The 26135-nt window shown below is 31.6% G+C and overlaps 1 protein-coding gene across 1 annotated transcript in view; it reads left to right on the top strand.

Moving 5' to 3' along the window:
• Positions 1–26135, top strand: part of LOC129228465 (kinesin-like protein KIF23) — a 146522-nt gene that overhangs the window by 47846 nt on the left and 72541 nt on the right. The window contains exons 9-12 of the mRNA XM_054863146.1: positions 6628–6710; positions 9099–9218; positions 15469–15610; positions 23471–23532. Of these exons, the coding sequence (XP_054719121.1) occupies positions 6628–6710; positions 9099–9218; positions 15469–15610; positions 23471–23532 (407 nt within the window). The remainder of the gene's footprint in view (positions 1–6627; positions 6711–9098; positions 9219–15468; positions 15611–23470; positions 23533–26135) is intronic.

A 26135-nucleotide genomic window follows, 5' to 3' on the forward strand; every position in this document is an offset into this window, starting at 1 on the left:
AAATTATATGCGAAGATTTCAATGAACTAATTTTCATTCTATAAGCTCATAAACGGCAATCCAATTGAGTAATAAAAATTATTAGAAAAGAAAAATTTCTAACTCGTCTCTTGGTTTTGTTTTTGTGACTAAATTCCCTTTCCCTCCCAGGTACAGATACATGCATACGAATAAGTTTAATTAATTTCTACTATATCCAGTTTTTTCGAAAATAAGAATTGAAAAAATCAAAACAGACTATTAGCTATAGATAACTGTAATGTACTGTTTTAAAAATGTTGAATTGAGAATTCTTGATAAAATAATTCAATTATAGTTTCTCACTGTATAAATGCAGACAAATTCTGAACAAAATAAACAATTCACTTCAAATGGTTATCGCAACGTACATTTAAAAAAAACAAAAATTTTCTATCTTACAAGAAATTAGAAAAAAATTTAAAGTATATCGTCAGCTAAATGCTACAACTAGGTAACTGCAAATTTGGGTAAAGTTGAATGTTTTACGAAATGGTGGTTTAATGATATATTAATTTCGTGAAAAGATACTAATTCCTTGATTTTTTTCGAAACAGTATGAAAAATACCGAGTTGAATTTGCGTACTTTAGGATATACCGCACACTATGAATATGAATGATTTAAATTAATTTTAAACTTATTTAATTTTGAATATTCACATTGTGAGTTATTGGAATTGAGTTTCACATCCCCCCCCCCCCCCCCCCTTTATGGTTTCTGTGTGTAAACAGTAAAAATGTGCACCACTTTCAAATTTCTCTATAATGAATCATAAATAACAAGCAGCTTCATAGAATAAACTTTAAATAGTTTCCATATAACAACTAATATGTATTTCTTTTTCTTACAAACAAGATGCATTTTATTCTCAGATAATTATTTCATTTGAGCAAAAATATTACGGGATGAAACCCATTTACAAGCAAAACTAACTTCTAAGACCCGAAAATCAAACGCTCCTGAAGCGGAGAATGGTTGCCGCAACGTTAGTGAAGCCAAAAAGCCCGCCAATACTATCGGAATACAAAATCTCAAGATCAATGCTCTATAATTAAATCAATTTCTCGCTTAGAGTTCCAAAAATGATAAAAAGTGATAGCCTATACATTTATTCACTTTAGACTTAAGGTGAAATGTCAGTACAGAACTGATTATTCACAAAAAAAGCGTTTTTCTAAGACCCATCCAATCTTCCTATGTTAAGTCTACGAGACTTTCGTCAAGATGCCCTCCGGCGGTCAGAGGCGCTTCCCCGCTTCTCAAGGGGGGGTTTGCTGTCGTCACTCTGATCATTCAAGGCACTCTATTTGTGCCAATGTTCAAGTCGTCAGGTTATCTATTTGAAAGTGTTTTATGCAATTAATATACATGTAAAAGACATTTGAGTTATGAAACAATATTTTTTGGAAATTTTTAAATATGAATGAATTTTTAAATGTCAATCAACTTTTGGGGGGTGACCTCCCCCTTGTATACGGCCCTGGTTTTAATCAATTTGCATCTGAGTCGATTCAAGCCAATATCACTAGAAAAAATTATCATTTAGTTTCCTCTGTGTTTATCTTAAATATATGAAGATTTTAATTGGTTATGAAAAGTTAATTAAGGACGTTTAGTACAGTGATAAAGTACAAAAAACATTGAACCTCCCTTGCAGACTCGCTACTTAATACTCGAGCTTCGCCTTTAAGTTACGAGTTGAACCGCACCATGGATGGGTACTTTCGCTAGTGAGCTAAATTTACTTTAGCTATCAATTTGTTGGCACTTTCACCTTCATTCAGATGACATTTGCCTCCAGCTTGGATTTTCACTGTTCCAGACTAGTGAGTCCTTAGCAAGAACGAAGCTACAGCCGTTGGACGATATGTAGTTATGCCTGAGCCCTGGCTAAAAGGCTTGCCATTAGGAGGGTTAAAAAATTATTGGTAGTAGCAATTTTTTTTTTGAAAACTGCTAAAAAAAAGGTACAGTCAATTCACGATAACTTGGAAGTCTGATAACTCGAATATTACTATAACTCGAAGTTTTTATCAGGTCTCGATCCCTTTGTCTTTAATTCCATGCTAATTATGCTCAATATCTCGAAGTTAACTTCCTTTAGCTTGGAGTTATTTCAAGGATGACTGGAGATTTATTTTGAAAGAACAAAAAAAAGGAAAAAATTCTATAGTTCAAGTGACAATCAGAGAAAAATTCATTCACCGTAACTTGCAATTCCTGCACGATAGACCTCTAAAGCAAGGAGAACACCTGTTGAGCCAATGTGCTATAAAGGAGTTAGGGGCCATTCATTAATTACGTAAGGGTCTTAAATGGGAGAGGGTTTCAAAAATCTCTACATACGATTACTTTGGAGGGTGGAGGGGTCATACCAATTCTTACCTAATATTTTCCAAGTCGATAATTTACATTAGAAATTGCGCAGTTAAGTAGACCTCAAGATTCAGAAAATTTTCAAGTTGCCAATGGCCACTAGACTCGAAAAACTTGTTGGCCACCAGTTTTACCGGGTTTTGAAAACAGCGCTCTAGTACAAGAATGGGGGGGGGGGGTTCAATTTGTATTTTTTGAAACAAATATTATGAAAGTGGAACACTAACAAGAAATATAAATTATATTAATAATTGGAAATATAAGAGGCATTGGGTGAAGGTTGGGAGCTCCTGAAGCAAATGATTCATTCCACCCATTTTAAAAATTCATAAGGAAAAAAAAATCATTAAACCGAAAATAAAGTAGCGTACACAGTACCATGGTCCCACAGTGAAAAAAAAAAAGTTTCCCATAAAAGCAACAATAAATTCCTTTAAAATCTTTTTGTAAATCATTGCAAACGTTATGGTAGTAAAAATCAACATGAACTTTTCAGGTAACTAGTTTAATGAAAAGAATTAACTGTAAGAAAATTAGCACGAAGGGAATTGAAAAAATATTAAACATATGATTTGAATTTTTTCAATAATTAAGATTATTGTTTTTTTTTTTTTTTTTTTGCATAGAAATAATTGACTACAAACCTCCTCCAGTAATATACAATTTGGCATTTACCAAAAATATATTCCCCCCCCCCCCCCCCCCAAAAAAAAAAAATACTTTTTGCATTATTTGCACTAAGGGTTATGACCAAACATGGCCACTACGTTCCATACGCAGCATCTCCATGTTAGGATGACTATGAAGGGAAAACGATCAAAGGACTGGCTACTTGGCTTATATTTTAATCTGATGCGATTGAAGATTAAAAAATTACAACAGTTATTCAAATAAACAGAAACTAGCCCCCGTTGTTTAAACATTTTTCAATGGAACATATATCCTAATCGATTGTGAGTATTAGCATCCACATCACAGCAGAAATATAAGATATAGTTTATAGAAATATAGTGATATAGTTTTTTTTCTTTCTATTTTTAATGATGTATAGGATTTTTAATGAAATAAAAGATTTATGGGACAACATGGAACATTGTTTATGGCAAAGGAATGATGAAACAAGGCGCACAGGGGGGGGGGGGGGGGGGGGGGGGCTTTGTGCAGTTAAAAACAAGTTTCCTTTTCAAGTTTTAAATTAAATTATTTGTCTTCCTATTTTGACCATTTTTTCAGAATAAACGCTGTTTGAGTTAATTGGGAATCAAATAGGATCGGAACGACCTTTGAGGGTTTATGTAAAAAAACCTTCAATATGTTTTTTTTTTTTTCACTATTAAAGAGCCAAAATTTGCAAAATATTTTCATAAGAAAAAGATCAATAATTAATCCTTAAAAAACTACAATTAAGTCAAAGTAGTCGGTTTTTAGCACATAAGCGTCTAAATCAATGGAATAAAAAAAAAATGTTCTAAAGATAAAATTTCGCATTTTTCCAGAATATAATTGCGAATTACCCGGGAAAAAAGGGCACATTTTGCGTTGTTTTCAATAGTTTGCACTGCAATAAACATCCAATGCCATTTTCGGAAAGTCTTGTGTACTGTCATCTTGGGAATGACCAAATATGGCGACTACAACAAAAATTAAGAAATAATTTTTTGAATTTCTAGCGTGAAAACAATTTAAAAATAATAAATCTTCGTGAAACTACAATTCAGGTGAAAAGTTTTTAGCACATTTGCGTCCAAGGCAATGAGGATAAGATTAAGTTTTAAGAACAAAATTTTTCATTTCTCAAGAAAATTACATATTTAAAATAAATTTTAAAAAAAAGCAAGTTGCAGCACATTTTGTGTTGTTTTCATTAGTTTGCAGTTAAAGAAAACATCCAATTCTGCTTTGTTTTTGGAAACTTAGGCATTTGAGCATTGTGTCTACTTCCATCTTATAAATGACCAAAAATGGCGACTATGTTTCATTCGTAGCTGAAAAGACTTTTTGATTAAAAACGATTTTCCCAATTGACCCTCCATCCGCAGGCTTGTGCTTTAGATGCTGGAAAATGTTCTTCTCCCGTTAAATTTGTGCATAATTCCTGTTCACCCTAGGAATTTTTTTCTTTGGAACTATTGAGGGGCAAGAATGGCGTCCGCGGTCTTTTTTTATTCTATTGGCAGCGTCACTTTGCCTCAAAACTTTTATATATTTTTTTTTTCAGGAAACATCGATAAAAACGAAGATTAGAACTCAAGGTACAAAAGTCCCTGGAAAAAAAAATTTTGGGGTGCAAAATTTGAAATTTCCCTGACATTTTTAACTATGTCATTTTCCATGACAATTCCAGGTTTTCCGGAGCGTACGAATCCCCTTTTAATAACCGTATTTTCCTGTGTATTATCTACGGGTGGCCTATAATCTGCAGGTTCTAAAATGGGCCTAAAGAGAAAAAAAAGTTTCGTATAATCGTAGGCGGTGTATAATACGATGTAAAAAAAAAGTTTGAATTTAATATACCATTTGAGCAAAACTAAAAACGTGAAAATGTAATTACTTTGAAGAAATAATCAAAATTAATCTGAAATATAATCTAAAATACAATGATTTCTTCTTGAAATCATGATTATAGTACGCTAATTACTTGAAAAACAAAGAGTCAAGACAAAGGAGCAAACACTCTAATTTTGTGCAGATGGCTTCCTAATTCACTGTATTCTTGTTTTTTTACATGGCCTAAATCGCGTAAGAGGAGCATTCAAGCATCGTAAAATAACCAACATACAGGCAGGCAGTGAGAAAGAACATGCAAGCTTTGTAAACTAAACAACATTCAGTCAGAGTACGGTCTCTATCAGTGAATCCTTATAGTACTGATGCATTGAAATTCTTTTCTTGGGATCTAAATTAAAAATAACCCCCCAAAAAAGTTGGCGACTGTAGAAATTTTTTGGGGTTGCCAATTTTGAAAACTGGGTCGCCACGTGGCGAGTGGCGATTGTAAATCTTGACCTTTACAGTTAAGTAGTTTGGAAGAGATCACATTTCATTTGTGTGTGGGAAGGTAAAAAACATTTTAGGATAAGCTGTTTTTTACTTGTTTTCCAAAGAATGAATAAGGTAAAATATAATTAAAGAATCGCACTATTCATGGCATGATTTGTTTTTAATTTAGGATCGCATCTTATAATATATTTGAAAAGAAAAATCTTTGATTTATGTCAAACGAGGAGTTAAAGTGAAACTGATCTTTTTCTACCAACATTTTATTATTTTGGAAAACAAAATGGAATCTTAAGTAAGAATGGGGAGGGGGGGGTTTGAAAAATCTTATGTACCCTTACATGGGGGAGGGGGTCAAAAATTGCCAAATTCATCCTTATGTAATTAAAAAATGGTCCCTTACACGTGCGGAAATGAGTATAGCTTGTTTTCTTTTGTTGTACTGTGCTGTTTTAGTTAGACATGTTGCTGACTATGAATCTGCTTTTAAGCTGTCAATTTGCCAAAGCAACTTATTGTACCTTTATTCAAAGGCTGACCTAAGTTAAGATGCATTCCTCTTCAATCTTTAGTTCGACCATTTGCTAATAAGTTCCCGAGAAAGAGAGAGTTTTTGCGATGGGTTTGTTTTATCATTTGTAATTCCTTTTTCTATTCCTTTGCCTATGACAATTAATAGTGAAGGAGGAGTGGGAGAGACTTCACCTCAGTATTTTCACCTAAAAGGAATTCCCCGGAAAGCAAAAGGGAAGAGATGCTTAATCGATCAGATACACTTGTAAGTCACTTTTGAGTGACATGATGTTTTGTAACTGAAAAAAATAGCTTTTCACATTGTCATATTTTTTCAATTATTATTTGAAAGTAATTTTACAACAATAATCAGAAAATAAGGGTAAAAAAGGTGCTAATTTAGTTTTTTTCAAAACTATTTTTTTCTTATTACTTTGTGTTGAGTTGATTTTTTTTCAGGCAAAAATTACATTGTCTAAATTATAAGATTTTCTGTTTGAAATTTAAGAGACTCATTTGTTCCTCCGAAGAGGACTCTTAATTTGTCTCGTGAATAGGTTCGTAGGATCCATGTTACTAATAGTTGAGAGGGAACACAAATTTATATAGTTTATTTCATAAAATGTTTATATATTCTTTTACCTATTATTGAAATTCATTAATTAATATTAAATTTGTATTTTTTGATATTATCTACTCTGAATACTCCCTCGTTTTCCAGGCAACATCAATAATTCTTTAATGGTTCTCAGGAACTGTATGGAACTACTGCGTGCTGAATCGCAAGGTAGAGGAACAGGACAGGTAAATACATTTCAAATTCAGTAACTCTTTCATTTTGTTATAAATGTTAACGCATGTGCATAGAAGGAAAAAGGGAAAACTTTAAAATCTTGGAACTATCACCCCTGAAAAGTTTCTTTTGGTAGACATAGCATTACTGATAAATTTGTAAAACATTCTTTAAAAATACTGAGAAAAAAATGTAAACAAATGTATGGTAGAAATTCCCCCATTAGGCAGAGTAGAGAAAGCACAGAACCTTGGAAAACATAAAATTCCAAAAAGGTGTAGGCTAAGAAACATGTCAATTTTAGGCCGATCGTTGTGTTTTCGCAAAACTCCAAGATGTCTCATCGTTTAGTTCTTGCTAGAACAAGCTTACTAGGAGGAACTTAAAGAAAAAAAAATGATTCCAGCCAGTCTGATTCATGTTGGCAGGCAAGGCGTAGAAAATGGCCTTAAACATAAATATATATAAAGCTTTGCAAACTCTTATTGATGCTGGAAATAAAAATATTAAATTCATAAAAGATGAAATAGTGATAAAGGTTAGACAAAAGCTATTTAAATATATAAATAATCAATGATTGTAAATAATTGTATTAAATCTAAACAGATGTCACATTGTTTAAATTTGTCTTAAAATATTATAAACTTTTTTTTCTTAAGTTATTCTTTCAAAAACAAGAAACTCATTCTAAGTATAAATTATAACTTTCATTTGGGTTTTTTAACTGTATGCAGTATGATTAATTGGAATCTTTGATAATAATTAGTGCAATGATAATTAGATGATATAAACTATGTATTGTTAATATTTGCATATCAAAATCATTCATAAAACATGTCCTATATTTTCCGTGGATGGACAGACTCCTGCTATTTCTTTCTTACCCTTCCTTTCCAATGACATCCAACCTTCCATGGTCACCAAAACCTGTTTTTTGAATCTATGCTGCTATTTACTGTTTTAAATCTACACCACATACTTTAAGATCTAAACAACTTACGTGCATTATTGAGGGTCCAAGATTAGTTTTGTTCAAAAAAAAACTTCTCTCCTCCCTATGCATTTTTGGTGTAACCTAGCTTGATCTGTTTCAGTTAATCTGTTAATCACCATTAGCTCTCTTGTGTGTGTGTAATCCATTTTCAATAATATGCGATCCTTTTTTAGCTTTTGATGCATTTTTATATATCCTGTTATCATTTTAGCTATTAGTTTAAATGTATGTTAGTGTTATTTATCTTTCTAAAGACATTGCCTACAGTTATATCCTTTTTTACTTACTGTGCAGATTATCCTCAAATTTGGTTATCTGTGGTTACTTTGCCACCCTATTTCATGGTTAATCAAGAGTTTACTATATCTGTAATGTTTCGGGGGAAACAACTTGTAAATTAGGAAAAAATAATTCATGAATAAGTTAGATTATATGTACATATTTCAATGCATGACAATGTGAAGAGTTAAATGAAAAATGATGAAATAAGCTTTCCGCTACCATGTAATTAAATTGAAAAACCAGCGTAAATAAAACAAATTCCCAAGAAAATATAGCATATAGCTATTTCAAGGTTCCATTGTAGCCTTGAAATATCTATATGTTGGATTTTCAATTTGATTATTAAGTGAAGAGTTCATTGAAAAATGCAATTTCTTGTACTTTTCAAAATGATCTAGGCTAGCATAGTGATTCACAACTGGTGATCCGGCAGACCAATGCTAGTCTGCATAAAAATTTGACCTGTCCTCAAAGATTTTGGGTCATTCAAATGAAAAAAAAAAAATCCTTACAGAAAAAAAAGAAAGAAAACACCATCATAATAATCCTATATCACATTTTTACGTAAATTTTGTGATTATTTTTAGTAGTTTTCTAAGATTTTTCAGCAATGCTTATTACTTATGTATAATTGTATTACGATAATTACTGAGCTTATTCTTAAAATTTAAATATTTTTTGTGACAGTTCTTTAACAACAAATAAAGTTTTATTTTTGTATGTTTGTTAATTCGTTTATTATTTTATTTTATTATTCTTTTTTGTAAAAAAAAAAAGAAAAGAAAAACCTGTCAGCCAATAGCAATTTTTTTCTTCTACTAAAAAGGAGCAAAATCGGGTGGGGGGGGGGGGGGGGGGGGGGGACCTTACCGGTTTCGAAAGAATTGTTTTTGATGGTTCCAGAATTTTTTTTTTTTTTAAAAAAAGTCACTAGTCCGTGAGTTTTTTTAAAAAGCTAAGCTCTTGCCAGTTCGCATGTCAAAAAAAGTTGAAAAATGCACACGGGTTGAAACAAGGGCAACTAACACAAGTGAATTGAAGCAAGTTTTATCAAGTTTTCTTAGTAGTATCTTAAGCCATACATTATTATTAAAATAATGATCTTCATTGCTATATTCTGTAGATGATACCATATCGAGAAAGCAAGCTTACATTTTTGTTTAAAACATTTTTGGAAGGAGAAGGGAAAATACGTATGGTGGTATGTGTTAACCCTGCTGCTGATAACTTTGAAGAAACAACAGTAAGTACAAATTCAATTTCATTTTTCACACTAGGGATTTTAAGTACAGTATACTCTCAGTATCACAAAGTCGAAGGGACAGTAAAAAAAGTTCAAGATATAGAGTTTTTGAAATAGCAAGGTCATAATTATAGTAAAATAATATTCTAAAAATTGGTCACGATGATTGAAAATCAGTGGAAACATGAAATGAAAGTTTAAAAAAAGTCTTAATACAATAACAAAAATTTTAATTTTTTAAATGAGCCAAAAATAATAGAGAAAAAAGATTAAAAAAGAACAATCCAGTAAAGTAGCAAAATGTAGTTATTTACCATGACTTAACTCATCAAAGATTGGGATTCCAAGTTGCAGAACCATTTCAAAGGAATTTAGAGTGCCCCGGAACCGGAACAAAAGAAGTTGGACAAAGGATTGCACCCTTCCCTCTCTCCTTTCATTTTCAGCGGAAGTTTAAACTCGAAGTATGGCTCAAGATGCTAAGTTGAAAAAAAAAGGGGGATTTTTTTGTTCATCTCCCCTTTTAACGGAGGTGGAAATAGTCAAAAAGTCTTACAAAATGGCATGAGAAGAGGGCTAAAAGTTTTAGGTAGGTTTTTTGGGCTTCTCGGGACTTAAATTTTCTGACACTCCCCAGCTCTAGAATGAAAATGGCAGTAGATAATAGTCTTCAAATCATTCCTAACCTCTGACAGAAATTATGAAAGGTGTGAGAAATTTTTGGAAACATTCTTTGAGTTGCTTCAAGAGAATAGACTGGTTTTTTCGGAGAAACCATAATCGACTTCAAAAAATATTCGACATAATCAAGATTTTGATTAAATTAAAAACTGTTTGACAAATGAATGAAAGAGAACATTAATAAATGCGCAAAATCAAGGGAAAAAATAATTTTTCGTCATATCAAGGTTTTCAAGATATCGAGAGTATACTGTATTTATTAAGTGTTATGATGCATTTTATTTTGACTTGAATGTTTAGTTTTCTGTATTTGGTTTTTAACTTTTGAAAAAGAAAAAAAAAATGCTCCGTTTATTTTTAACTTGGAAAAAAGCATGCACACAAATTTGGTGCAAAAAAATTTCTGTGATCAGGAATGAAAATTCTCAGTTTTTCTGCAAATTTCTACTTTTTTGGGATTTTTTGCCTGAATTCTGCTTTAATTACAGATTTTACCTGTTTTCGACTGTATTTTTTATTTTAATCCGAATTCTGCTTTTATAATTTTACCTGATTTATTTGTTATTTTTATCAATATTCTACAAGTTTATGATTAAGATTGCAAGTGTCACAGAAGCAGAATACCCTGTATAAAGAAAAAGGCTACTTCTACAGCACATAAATAGTGTATATTTATTTATTTAACTTTCTTGTTATTTTTCGTATTACGGTGGAGTCGGACCTTACGCAAGTGATGCATTCCAAGACCTCTCGCTCAGGTTAAAAATTGAAATTGAATAGATATATACAACTTTTTAAAATGCATACACAATCTTAATATATAAAAATCTTCTGTGCGGATGTTTGTCACCATAAGGCTTTCAAACGGCTGGACCGATTTTGATCAAATTTTTTGTGTGTAATTAAGTTATGGCAAGCATGGTTTTGAAGCACGATAGATCGAATCGGAAATGTTTCTGTTAATTAATTAGTTTAAACATTGGATGGTTATATCTCCCAAATTATTAATATTTATTTTAACCTATTGTTGAGCGAGAACTGAAAGTCGACTCTGCTTTTTGCAGTGACATTTCCTACTGTGATATGTCAACTGAGAGTAGGTAAAACGTAGAGAGAGAGAGAGTGAAGCTTTCATTTCTCTTTTGAAAGCAATGATTTTAGGGCTAGTGATATATTTTAAAGTAAAGTACTGGAAGAAATCGGGTTTCTTTCACTAAGTTCATTCAAAACGCGTATTTTTCGTCGTAGTTAAACCATGTGACCAAATCGGTGCTTTAATTTTTCCTAACCAAATGATCAGAAAGTGCCATATATAACAGCATTTGTTTCTCGGTTCAAATCCATCTGAGTTTCGGCACCAATGGCAAGATTACTTTAAGGATTATCAAACTAATCAGTACATTATTAAAGGAAAAGATGGTGGAATTGGAAGACGAAACAAATTTAATTTTCGTCCAGATAAATTACAACAGAGTAGTTCTGTACACCCTGTCAAATAATCAGGGGTCTAAAAGATCAGTGCAGTGGAAGATTTTTATCTTTGGTGGAAAGAACAAATTAGGCAAATATATAAAGTTTTGTTCAAAAGATGGGACCGCTAATAAGTCGGGAGTTCGCTTCACTCACTGATTGGCTGGATTACAGGAATGAGGTGGCTTGGCGACATTGGCCATAAACAACAGAGTTGCATGATTATTTGTTTGCTACTGTTAATGTTATTTATTGTGTTTTTTGTTTATTTGGTGAAATATTTTAAATTGCAAAGAAATGTTTTTGGTTTTTAAAAACTGTTTAGTCATTTTAGTTGAAGAATGTGTTTAATTTACACCAGGAGGGGGGGGGAGTGATTTTTCGCTTATTCAGGGAACTGTTTTTGCATTTATCATTTTTTAAAATGATATTGAACTTGTAGTGTCTCTGACCCCTCCTCCCCCTCCCCCTTCAGTTTTTTAAAAAAATGTTTTATGTAAATATGAAATTCATATAATTTTCAGAAATAACTTAGTTTTATTTTTGTGATGCAACAAAAGTTTGGAAGACAAACTATGAACTGCAAATCCATTTTTTACAAAATTTGTTCTAGAAGAGCTGTTACTAACCTGTTTTTCCTTGCAAATCCCTTCCGAAATCCGTACGAATTTGGGAACCCTTTGTGTACTAAGTACTAGTTGATAAGCTCCCCCCCCCCCCTGTTCCCCCATACACATACAGTGAAATTTGCGAGTTTTTTTTTTTTTTTTTTTTTTTTTTTTTTTTTTTTTTTGAGAAACAAAAATAATTGTAAAACGTAGAAGTGCAAACATTCCTACAAGCTAAAATTATAAAGCCTGAAAATACTACAAAACAAATTCAACTGACCAAACCCAGTGAAAATTCTTGGAGTTTTTGCCCACTTTGAACAAATTCTTAATGAGATGGTCAATTCAACAAAGAATTTCAAAGTTTGGCTCAAATGTCTTGTCTGACAGTTTCTCTCTTATATTAGGTCTCCTATATTAGGTTAGGTTATATTAATTTCCTTCTGCATTTTTCTCTATATGCTGAAATTCATTTTTCCTATGGAAACCCATGGTCTCAGATTAACTAAATGACATTTTTTCTTCAGTAAAATTAAAAACATTTTCTTGGAAAAGACTGCAAATCTAGTTGTTTGATAAGGATACACTGTGTATATTAATTGTTTGAATGCTGAAGAATTTACTTTTCCCTATGCTAAAAAGGTGGAATAAAACATGTAGTTATTTTTTATTTTATTTTATTTTTGAAAAACAATAGAAATGTCTACAATTAACTCTAATTATTACCTACAAAAATATTTGTACACTCTCTTATTAAGAGAGTTTTTCTGCACAAATTTCATGAGTTCCTTTTTTATATAGGCCGAAAATTTTCGTTTTTTAATTCAGTGAATTTTTTTGCAGCGTACTTAACTACAGCAAAAAATAGCGCTATTGCACTTACTTTGTGTTGGCAAAAGCCATTTATTTTGGTTCCTGGAGAGATTCATAAAAAGCTAGAGTGTATTTTAATTGTTTAAAACTTACTTGTTCTCTCAAACTATCCTGGAAATACATTCCTGTTTTAAATGTTGTTGAAAGACCTGCGTGCGTAAACCCCGAGCGTATTGAAATCCCCAAGTGACTAAACACCCAACAAGTCAATCACACGTTTTGCCCATCGGCGGACGTGAAGTCAGGCCTCAAGAGTTGAGGATCTTTCTGCTGAAAGCAGTCAAAAAAGATAATTTAAAATAGCAACAGTTAAAAGGATTAACTGCGAGTTGCTTTCAGATGCAACAGATGTAAATTTTGATGACGTCACGTCATTGCTAGGGGGTAACTGAGATGGTTTAAATAGAAAGTAAATCAATCAATCGTTCTCTTATGATTTGGTTCCATTCTGCAGACTGTGTGTTTTAATTTGAGCATGTGTGCTCAATAGATTGATTTATCCACGTGGAAGTTTTGAGATATGTAGTAACAAGATTCAATAGCCTGCTAAAAGTGCAGGATGTACTAAAACAGCGCCCTACAAGTAACGAAAGTTTTTTTTAGGAATATAAAAGAGTTGATGTTTCTTTTAAGTATTAGGCCTAACAGGGCCGGAAGGTTTGTCTGGCATATACCCAATTACGGAGCCGGTCGGACTGGATTGAATCCACTATATGGCGAGGCAGCCTCTGCTAGTGGAAGGTTCCTGTTTTGCTTGAAGCTAGGCAAATAATTTCCTGTGCTGCCTCTACTGTGGCATGGGTGTGCCTGGGATTGATTGACCATGGATTTTGGTCTGCCGTTCACGAGTGGACGTTTTCAACTCGTCTGAACATCCGACAGATGGATGTTGCCTTCGTTGTTATGTGTGCCAAGTTTAAAGTATGGACTTCCAGTGGTATGAACTTTTTAAATAGTTTTCTGGACAGCTACCATCGTAGTGGCATGGAGTAGGGTAAATTTTAAAAAAATATTAGGAACGTTTTAGAACTGTTGATTGTTTTTTTTTTCAGTAACTGAATCTTGTGATATTTCTCTGTGATATTTGTTTGTTTTGGGGGGGGGGGGGTATTATTATATTTGAATTGTCAATAGAGGATGTACTTTTTATAAATGTTTGATTGTTTTTACCTATTTACATTTTACACATGTTATGAATAAAATGTTATTTAAATTGAAATTCAGTTTCCATTGCTTCATTTCTTCCGAACTTACCATTCCACACCCGTTGGTCTACCTGAAGGCCAACACTTTGTCACATGCACTTTCGGTGAAGCACAAGAGAAGCGAGATAGCTCTTCGTCGCACGCAAATGGTAAAGAAATAAAAATAGAAAATTAAGTAAAGATGTTTTAAACACTCTTATATGCTCCATATAATGTTTCCATCAAGTTCAATCAAATTTTTGAATGTGCAAAAGACGAATGAATAAATGGTGAATAAAAAACGCTTAACCTTGAGAGTTCATCTCAAACAAACATGTTAATTTCCCACCATTACAGAATTATTTTCGCAACCCTTTTTGTACCTCTCGAAAACCTCTCAAAAACGATAATGGATTAAGATGATGAATGGTATTATGCAGTTGATCAGATTTTGTTTAGGGCCGTCCTTGCACATTAGGCAGTTTGTGAAAAGAAGAAAAAGAAACAAAGAATGGCCAATTGAACTTCTGCATTTTGAATAGATTGTCTTGCTGCATGAATCTTCTTCAACATGAAGGATGCTATTTTTGATACACATGCAAAACTTCTGTCACTGGACGTGTCCGTGGTTGCAGGTGGTGATATCTCCCACTTTGAGAGTATTAATGTAGCTTCCGGGAAAGCAAGTTCCTTTCAATCAATAAAGCGGATTTTTTTTCCTGTTCAGTCACCTTAAAAATTTCACTTTAAATGGTCAAGCATTTTATCTGTAGAGGAAAAGCACAATGATTTAATTGTCAAGGAGGAAATTGACATTTTAAAATGCCTTGACAAATGACCCATGCTGAATCAAAGAAAGGCTGCAGCACAGCTAAATATTTCTCAGGCGTTAACTTTGTAAGTTCTAAGGAATCGTGATGAGATTAAAAACAAAGCGAAGCTAAATGAAAATTTAAATAACAAGCAAAACTGTGATGAAAAAGATAGTGAAGTTGAATCTGCTTTGAAACTGTGGTTTGAGAATAAATGCAGGAGTAAACGGGCATATTTTATTTTACCTATTACTATGCTTTTAAAAATTGCATTTTCATTTTCCCTTATATGACTGAGCTATTTCCATTCTGCTAATTTAGTAATTGAGTCATTGTAGTCTAGTTGTTTAGTTGAGTCATAGTAATTTTAATTTGCGGTTTCAAAAAGAAAATCTTCTTAATTGGGAAAAAAAAGATTATTATTTTGTGTTTCTTGGATTCTTTTTGGTTATTGTTACCAGTCAGTTTTTATCAAATTTTATTTGTTCCAACGTGTTCACATTTAGCGCCGTCTACTGTATTATGCTATAGAGTGGTAAAATGTTACAAGTAATATTATTTTTCTAGATTCATTAAAGTGCCTTTTCCTAATTAATTACCATAAGTGTTTTCACTTTCATAGCATGTTATGAAGTTTGCAGAAATGACACAAGATGTTTTGATTTCAAGACCAACTCCTGTGTCAACTCCAACTGCCATAACTCTGAAACAAGGTAGAGGTAATTTATACAAAGAAGCTGTACGAAGGGCTCAGGAGCAAGGAGGTAGGATGTATTTTACTGTCATACTGTATCAAAAGATGCCTTTCCTCTTTTTTTTTTTTTTTTTGCATCGAAGTCATCTCGCTGTCTTGGGTTCTAATGAAATTTTTAAATTAGAATAAAGCTCAGACATGCACGTAGAAATATATGTATATATATATATATATATATATATATTGAAAATATGGCTTTGTAACTGTTTTTTTCAACTTAACACAGATTTCATACAGGTCATGGAAATCCTGGAAAGTCATGGGGAAAAAATAAAGGAATTTCAGACCTGGAAAAGTCATGGAAAATTAATATGTTTATTAAAAGGAAGTAGTAAGGAAGTAACAGTAGCTAAAAGAGCATTAAAAACCTTGAGTGATTTAAAAGTAGTGCTTAAAAAGGTAATTAATACTGGAAAATTGAATGACCCCAAAAATAAATCCGAGTTTTGGAATCCTGTTGCATTCGCTTCTGTAACTGCTGTCCACCGTTTTTTGTAATGCGATTTTACTACTGGGATATCACTAATTCGTAATTCACAATTATTCACCATCTGAGTTCAAATCAACTACTCGTAAAAAAAATCATTATTAAATTTATCAGGGCTTATCTTAATTTGTTGAAGGCTTAAGAAAATCAATATTTTTGTCAGGGGATAGAACATTGAAACAGGAGAATTTCTTGCTTGGCTAGCTGGAAGGCTTGCAAAACTGATCCCCCCCTCCCCCTCATGTGGCCGGCTGAAATATCTGGTTTAGATAAATGAATTTTCTAAAAAACATGGTTAGATGCACTGTTGACACCTAAGGGTAAATTCATTATTCAAAACTTTAATGACTCATGCAAATTTTTCTGCCCTATTTATTAGACATTTAAGCATCAGTATATTGCATTCTCTATATATTTACTTCACTTAAATTTATATGTCAAAGATAAATAAGAACAGTTTATAAATAGTTTCTATACTGTGCACTGACATTTTTTCAAGCACAAGTAAACGCTTCATTGAGGTAGTGGCATTCACGTAAAAGTTTTGCTAAATGCCTATTTTCGAAAATTGGAGAGTTTGACCTTATATAGTACTATTCTCTTCGTGCAACAGGGTCATAAATTTTTTTATGAAGTCATGAAAAAGTCACGGAAATTTTTTATCCGAAGTGAGTATGAACCCAGTTTTCATGGCCTAGAATGTTTTCTGTTTGAGCTGGGGGGCTGTCACTTTGTATCATTTTTTATGGCCTTTCAAAAATATGGATCATTTTCTCCTAAACAAACTATTTTAGGTAGGGTAATGGCACCAATAACAGACAATCTTAAGTTTGGATTTAAATAATAAGAATTTTAGGCGGGTAAAACTGTTGCTGTGACCCATGAATACAGGACAACCATCTAGTGTTATCAAAGTGAATTTTATGAGCCAGTTGGTATTTACAAGACAGTGGTGGAAGGTTATGAACAGCCACCACGAGACCAGTGGTGTTTCAAGTTCATTTGAAATTAATAATGCTTTAGATCTAAAAGTAAAGAACTTTTGCACATTTTCAAGAGAAAAGTTGTATTCTGTCCATTACTCATCCTTTCCTCATCCTATCTGTTTCTGGGTGTCATCAGAATTGTCTGTGTCTGTTACTGGGGGTCGGACTTTTTTTCGAAATCAAGCACATAAAAATAAAATTGACTAATTCAGGGGATCCAAAAGGAGTTAAACATTAGAAAGTTGAACTACATTAAAATGCTTAGAAAATTGAGTTAACCTGAGAGCGATGTCTTACGCATGTCTGTTACTGATGCCGTTAACCTCATGTATGTTTTGAAACGTATATTTTGGTTTTTTTCTTTCGAAATTCAGTTTTATTCTGTTTAATTTTTCGTAAGGTTTTTCTTATTATTATTGCTTCAATTTGTATGATAATTGCATAAAATAACACTTTTGGATTTAAAATGGCATTCGGATTTAAGTTTTTAAAAAAAGTATAAACTCCATTTCAAATTCAAGCAATAATTAAAAGTTAATTTCTGAAATAAAGTTTCACAAATTTGAAGATTTTTTGTACTGGTTATTCTGTGCCTTACATCTGCCTAGAAATGACCACAGGAGAATTGACGAAGAAGAGTTTAATTTTTTGTTTACATAACTATGTACAGAAAAATTAAAACAAGAGTTAATTGTTTGTTTAGTTATCATTACCTAATTAAAGTAACATAATGAACAGAGATAAAGTAATGGTATTCAATAAAAATACTCACCAAAATTTAACTTAAGATCACCAAGCTATACAGTCGACTCCCGCTACAACGCGATCCAACATACACGAAATGGCTATAACATGATTATTTCACCAGTAAAGAATTTTAGACCTAACGCAGATTCCTCGCTCTCAACACGAAACTTTTCTGAAGGGGTAGTGGTGCGTAAGTATCGACTTTGTTATTGGTTACTAAACACTTTTTTTTCGTGAATGGACCTTCATCCCTTTAACATCACTGAGAGTGGAAGTTCCCACACTGTACTAGTCTGAACATCGCTTACACAAATAACTCTACTGCACATTTTCCATTTTTTTTTCCATTCTAAATGCGAAAGTTGATGAAATTTAATGACATCTAAGAGCACTGTTTCATCTAAAGTTTGTGAATATAGAAAAAAAGAGAAAGTTTCTGACAATTAAAGAAAAGCTAAAGCTTCTCAAAAATCTGAAACTCAACTAAAAAGTGCGTCAAAGGTAGCACGACAACTAAGGTATGAGTGAATCTTCCATATGTATAATTAACAGTCAAGAAAAAGAAATCCGTCGACCTTAACCGAGTTGTGCCAAAGTAAAATGCAAAAATTATGAAAATGGAAGTTGCTCTTGTTTTGTGAATGAAAGAAACCAGGAAGTATTTCAAAATTTGAGATCACGCAGCATAAATCATCATCATCCTCACTTTTTTAAGTTACAAATATCATTACAGGATCTACTGTAGAGTACAACTAAAGTGCATTTGTTTTTCTTACTATATACTGTACTGGTTTATTTTATGTCTTTCTTTCCCATGATCATTGATTTTGTGCATCATAGTAGTATTTTATATTGAATAAAAAGTTTTTTTTTTCTAATTTAAAATACAATTTTTTTTTTTTTTTTTTTTTTTTTGTAAGAAACAGTACTGTATAGTTAAGAAATGGTATTTAATAGTTTGAGGTGGTGTTTACAAGTATCTAAAATAATTGGATATGTTTATAAAAGTGTTTACACATACCCTTTTCCACAACGCGAAATTTTGACTTACGCAAGGGGTCTTGGAACGCATCCTTCGCGGAAGTCGGGACTTGACTGTACTTAACAATATTTTTTTCTACTAAAAGAACAAACCAAGTTTATTTCTTCGAGTCCATTATTTAAAGATGAAATTATGGAGTAGTATTACTGTCGCAAGATGTGACAATCATTATTTCAATTCTATTGCAGGAACAAAAACAAAAAGGAAGAATGTTTTTGTTATTTATGTTTTCAGTAAAATACAGGCTTAAAAAACTTTTTTTTTTTAGTTTGCAACATAATAGTTAATCGGTTAAACAACAGTTTTCTTTCAAATATATTTTTTAATTATTTCAATGAATAATAAGGATTTTGTTATAATTAGATCATTATACTAAGATCAAAATCCGTGATTTTCACAATTTTCATCATTCATTCATTTTCATGTTCATTTTGTCACAATTTTCATCTTTACACAAGTTAATTTTTCATTTTTGTGGATGACAAGAACTTTAATTTAGAGCCCGTGCTAAAAATTTAAAGGAAGTCCGTTGAATTAAAAAAAAATGACGCCCTCTTCCCCCCTTGATGTGAAATCATCATTTTTCTTTAATTAAAATGCGTACACACCTTTTTAAAAAACCTATTAAAGTTTCTTTAGAATTTAAAACTATTTGCCAAAACATTAAAATTAGATTTACAGTTGCTTTAAAACTCTTTAGCTAGTGAAGCTGTTAATTCTGTAATTTAAAATGTTTCGCCAAATAAACAGAAATTACATCAAATAGTATCCTTCCAATGAAAATTATTCCGCAACTCTATTGTTTTTGCCAAACTCGCCCAGCAACCACTCCTCCCTGACCTAGTTGTTAGTGTGCAAAGCTAACTCCGATTAATTAGCTGTCCCATCCGTCTTAACAAAAAAAAAAAAAAAAAATCCCGTGGGACATTCGAAAACATCTTCAAAAAAAAAAAAAGTCTTATATTTCATTCTGTTAAAAACAAATCAGAAGTTTCTTAAGAATTCAAAACATTAGATCACATTTACGGTTGCTTAAAAACAATAATCCTAGACTGGATTTCTCAACACCTAACGCACCTAGTGACCACGCTACCGGACACCAGTCCTTTTGCGAGTGAAGCGGATGCTTATACTTTGGCAATAATAAATGTTTCGCCAAACAAACAAAAAATTTATAAAATCACATTAACAGTGGTTTTTTAATGTAAATAATCCCGCAAATCTATTGTTTATCGCCAAACTCGCAAAGGGACCGCGCTACAGTAATCCACAGTAACCCACCCAATTAGAGAGCGAAGCAAACTCTGGCCAATAAGCGACGTCCTTTCTAACAAAAACGTTTGAACAAAAATTCTCCTGGAGAAAAACAACATGCTTAAACAACACAGTACACCTAGGACAGGAAATCCCGTACCCTGTATGAGAAAGAATTAATCTATACAAAATCTATGGTTCCCTCCTCCATCTATCCCTCCAGAATAAAAAAAATCAACCCCCTCCCTCACTTCTGATGTCAAATAATCAATAATCACATTGTTCAACTAAAATGTGTAACAACCTTTGAAAACCTAAATGCAATCCTTTGAAATTTAAAATAATTTACCAAATAAACAAAAATTACATCAAAATTACATTTGCAGTAGCTTTATAATGTAAAATAATTTCACAACTCCATAATTTATCGCCAAATTCGCCAAGCGACTTTCTAATCAAAAAGAAAATCAATTAACATAGGCACAATGAATTTAAAATAAAGTAATAACAGCAATATATTCATAAGCAACCAAGGCAACATTTCCCATAATGTTTAAAAAAAAATGGAAATTCTGGAAAATGGACCTAATGTTATAGTTGAAAACTATCTGGAAAGTACCTAGTATTACAGCTTCTTCTCGAAAGATAAGCCTTGAAAATTGGCTCAATTAGAATCACTTATATCTCCTGTTCTAATTAAGTGAAAGAGATGGAACAAACATCATCTTGTTCGGGAAGGAAAACCCTTTCCAACGATATATAATGTTATGGGATGGAGGGATTTTTCATCCCCTATTTAGGCGAAATTTAACTTAATTAGTTAATTAGAAAAAAAACTAATTTGAAGTTTAGAATTTCGGCTTTGAGGTGCACGGGCCCGGGGTACGTTCGAAGTTTCAAGCCTGTAGGTGGGTATGAGGTCTTCTGGCCATCGGTACAAACAAACAAACACCGTCACCTTTATATATATAGATGATCAAATGCTTGAGTGGTTAATTTCAAATTTCTCATAATGCGCATTTCAAATAATGTATAATATTGAAATGAGTGAAACTGATCATAATGAATTCATGTTAAGATAATTCATGTAATAAAGCACACAGTTGATATAAGTGCATAATGTAACACGTTTTAAGTGCTAGGAGAACAATCATGTAAGTCATCGTATTAACTATGTTTGGTTTTTGTATTATGGGGTCAAGTAAGTTGTGACAAAAGTGTTTTATTGCATGTAGTCTTCGCATTTTTATTACCTTATTTTCAATTCCTGGGGAAAAAAGAATGCATATGCCTTACAACAGTGGCATACCCAGAAATTAACTTTCATGTACCAGGGGTCTGGCCAGAGGATATTTGGGTCCGTTAACGGACCCTTCACAAAAATCCGATCAACCAAAACGGACCTTTCACAAAATCCCTATCAAACAAAACGGACCTTTCACAAAATTCCGATCAACCAAAACGGACCCTTCACAAAATTCTGATAAACAAGATCGGATCTTTCACAAATTGTTTTCTGAAGGAGCAATTCTGAAAGCAAAGTAACGCATATTAAACCGATAATTTTTGGAACCTTTCTTAAAGTCAAATTAGAGGGATCAGCTTATACAAAATCTGCTAATTTTGCAAAGAAAAAAAAATCGGCACTCTTGTGATGCTCCTGCAAGCGATAAATTGCTACTGCCAAATAAATATAATGCTTGTTGTTTGCTTCTTGGAAAGAAATTAACAGCTGAAAATAAGTTTGGTATTAAATAATTTTGTTTGTTTTATCACAGCTAATTAGCAGCGGTGTTGTTGTAAACTTTTCTGAAAAGGGGTTAGTAAGCACTTTTCTCCCTACTCATAATTTAATAACAATAATAATATATATCAGCGAAATGAACTTAGAATTGCAAAAGGATAGTAAGGGTGAGGAAAAAATATGATCGCTTCAGATAGGGTTACCAACTTCAAAATTACTACCACTTAGCGTCTGGTGTTAAACCTTTATAATGACTTGATTAGAAAATATTCTCATCATTTTAATAGCTTGTCAATATTTGCGTTTTTACAGTGTAATGCGATGATTAACTGTTATTTTGGCAGAAAATTATATGAGTTTGATTTTTCGATGCTAGCAAGGATGATTAACTTTAAATAAACTCTTTTACTTACCTATTTTTTCTTTAGATGTCTACATTTTGAAAAATGCAATCTTTTAACATCCGATATGAGAATCATATTTTATTCTTTTTTCAAGAAACTTCGAGTTATTAGGATGCAAATAAATGAAAAGTCTCTTTATTTTTGTTAGAACGCTCATTTCAAGTTTTTAAAGCAAAATTCCATTTTCTTTTATGACTCAAAAATTAAAATGCTGAATCAATGGTTTAGTTTTATTTTTGCTTTAGCTGTGTCCACAGATATTAATGATATGTTTATCATAGGACTCTAAAATGCAATTTAAAAATAATTTTATCAAAAATATTTCTTTTACAAGCCGTTTTTATACCTTTGATGCCTTCACTTTGAGAATTGCGATCTCTTTGCATCCGCTATGGGATTCCGATTTTTTGAATTTTTGATGTTTAGTACGCTTTGTTAAGAAGTAAACAAATAAAATCTATTTTTATTTTTGTTAAAATCACGGAATTTATAAGTTTTAAACGAAATTCTGTGCAATTTTAAGAGTGTCCTGGGTCAAAAAGTTAAATGCTGAACCCCCTCGTCTGAATTTTATTTATTATTATTTTTTTTTGTTACAATTATTTTAAATGCTGTACAGAAATATTTCTAGTATAATTTAACATAATGTAGAATGGTAGATAAATATTTCTACTTGAGTTAGCGATGCCGCCCCCCCCCCCCCCGCTAAATACTAGAAAAACACCCCAGAATGATATTCTCAACATAGAAGAGGAAAAGTCTCTACTTTAAGTTTAAATGATGTAGTTTGTGCCTGCTCTAAATTCTAAAATTTCGATTTAACAAAAAAAAATTTTTTTTTTTTTTTTTTTTTTGAGAAATTATTTTATTTTTCACAAAAATAATTCACTTTTCACAAAATTATTTTATTTTTCACAAAAAACGGACCCTGTGAAAAATCCTGGACAGACCCCTGTGTACATCATCTTTGTCATAAAACAAGCAAAAAGTATCATGCATGTTTATAAATGTAAAGTTATTAATATCTAAAATCCTAGTAGTCTGTTAAAAAAAATTTAAAAAAAGAAAAAAAAATCTAGACTTTTTGCTTTTTTAAAAAAACTTTTGCTTTTTTTGTTACACTTGTGTTTGTTGGTTATTTAATTCTAACATTGTAATTGATTTTGTTGTTTGATTAAGCTAATGGATAAAATCATGCATTTTCAGTGTCGGTAATGGAAGTTCTTGCACCTGCTGTATACAGTCTAGGACCTGACTTCCCCCAGCTTGTGGTAAGCCTATCTTAAGTTTTTAATTAGGCTTTGCATTTTCGCTATTAATAGCTAAATTTCAGAATATTTATCACAAGAGAAGGGCAAACTCGGGAGGGTTAAAGGATCAACCGACCCCCCTATGTGACAAGAATCTTATAATGAAGATTTTTAAATTCCAATTTCTTAGATCTGAAAAAAAAAAGTACATGGAATCAATGTGAACGTTTTTTTTTTTTTTTCTTGGTTCTGTATGGTTTCTTCTCAGGTCATAATTCAATGGATTGATTGGGTTAGTTTCCCGGGCTATTGCTATTTTAAGTTTTTTTTTTTTTTTTTTTCATTTTCCATCTCTAATGCGCTAAATGTTTTCTCAGAACACTCTTCATCCTCAAAACACATTAGACCAGGGCAGAAGCGCTCAAAAACAGCAAAAAGTGAAATAAATTAAATACAGGATTCTGACACTGTGAAAGGGTATTAAATCTTGTATAAATAAAGGGAAAACTTCGTGCTTAAGCGAATTCGTTGGGTAAGGGTGAAGGGGGTGGATTTTAGGAGTTGAAAAAAAGTCTTTTTTTTTCATTTATGGCAAAACTATTGGTTTTATCAAAAAAAGTTAAAAGTAAAAGTTGTAGATAATAAAAAACCTAAACTTTTTACATTTATATTTATTTAAAAAAATTCGAACTTCATTTAAAAAATTAAAATAACCGATTTTTCGGTTTTTGATTTTTTTCTATTACAAAAATAGTTTAAAGTGCATGAAATTTGGTGGAAAGTTTGCTTGTAGGGTCTAAAATAAACAGGAATTTTTTTGAAAAAAAAATTATTTTTTTAATTTAATTTTAATTTTTAATCAAAAAACATACCTAATATTCAATCAAATTTTTCTACGTTAAAACCTTAGTTAATTCAACTTTAGAAGTGGTCTTTTTATTCGTTAAAACGTCAACTTTCATATGGTTAAAGAAAAAAAAATTTTCTGTGGAAACATTATTCGAAAAATGGAAAAAACTAAAAAAAGTCCTTTTTCGATTTTTATTTTTTCATTATTTTTTTATATTTCAGGGTGGCGACAGATCAGGGAGATCAGAGAAAAGTCAGGGAACTTTATTAATCAGGGAAAAGTCAGGGAAATATCAGGGAATTTTGAAAAAATAACAAAAATTCAGGAAAAATTGATTTTATGAAGAAAAAAAAAATTTTTTTTTGCTTTGCAAAATTAAGTACTCTAATTATTCCCTATGCATTTTCCACCAATTATCTGTTCAAAAAAGAAAAAGTAAAATTAATGAGGTGCGATTATACACTGCAGCATATTTGTGCATCTTTTTTCCTCAATGTCAAAGTATTGAATCTTACTTATTAACCACAGGATGAACTTCCTAAGATTGCTTCTGTGTCTGTTAGGTTGTTTATTTTACCTAGCTTGAAATTTCCTTTTACACTTTCAATGCTACGTAAAATAAACAACCATACAGCAAGGAGGAAGCCTTCATTAATGCCTTAGCTCCTTTACCTTTATTCCATTGTCTCAAAGTAATTTGTGTACTGTAATCACGATTTCATTAAGAAATCTTTGGTTTTTGAATTAATACTATAAAAGCTTAAAAGTTTTTACTTCTTTGGGGTTTTAATTTAATTGCTAAAGTTAAACTTTCAATTAAAAAAAACTTTGTTTTTTGCCGTTATACAATTTGCTGTCACCGCAGATTATAAAGGTTTTCTTTTCTTCAGACTTAAGTGATTCTTTAATTTTATACTTAAGTTGTATTCGTCTTTTGTATATTTTGAAATTAACTAATTGTTTTTTTTTCTTGTATTTCAAAGTTGTTTGCTACAAAAGCAATCTAAGATTTTTTTTTACGTTACATACTGAAATCATTTGAAATAGAGTTAACTTGTGTACTTAAGTATATATCTTCATTTTTTTACTGTTAAAAAGCTGTATTTATTAATTAAAACCTATGTTCTTGATTAGAGAAAAGCTCCCTTTGAATGGATGTTGAATGGTTTCATCTGTTTTGCATAAATATGTCAATTAGTTATATAAGAATAACTACATTACTTCTATTCTTTCACTATTACTTGTTATTCTTGCAACAGTTATTGTACTGTTTGAAAACTTAGTTCAAAATAATTTCAATTTTTTTTTTTAGTTCTATCATAAATACATATACGTTTTTAAGAGTAACTTTAATAGTTTCTTAAAATTCTTATGCTAAGTAGTTTCTGGAAGTAAAATTTTTTTTTTTAATTTTCTATAATCTTTCCATGTAGAAAAATTTAATATACTGTTTTGTAGGGGGTTTTCCACAAAAAAATTGACTTGATATGTTTTTTTAAAACCATTTTATTAAAAAAGTAGCATCTTATTAAAATACATCTTTAGTTCAGCAACTTTACCCAATTTAAAACGTTTAAAATACTGCATTTTATACAATCATGCAATGGATTTACAGTAGAGCAAAGAAAGAAAACCATTATTATTGGTAACGTAAATCAGGGAAATTTGGTGAACTTAATCAGGGAAATCAGGGAAAAGTCAGGGAACTTTTTTTCACAGCTCCTGTCGCCACCCTGTATTTTCTTTTGCAAATCATAGGGTATGTCAATAT

This window comes from Uloborus diversus, chromosome 8 (genome assembly GCF_026930045.1).
Source record: "Uloborus diversus isolate 005 chromosome 8, Udiv.v.3.1, whole genome shotgun sequence".
NCBI lineage: Eukaryota > Metazoa > Arthropoda > Arachnida > Araneae > Uloboridae > Uloborus > Uloborus diversus.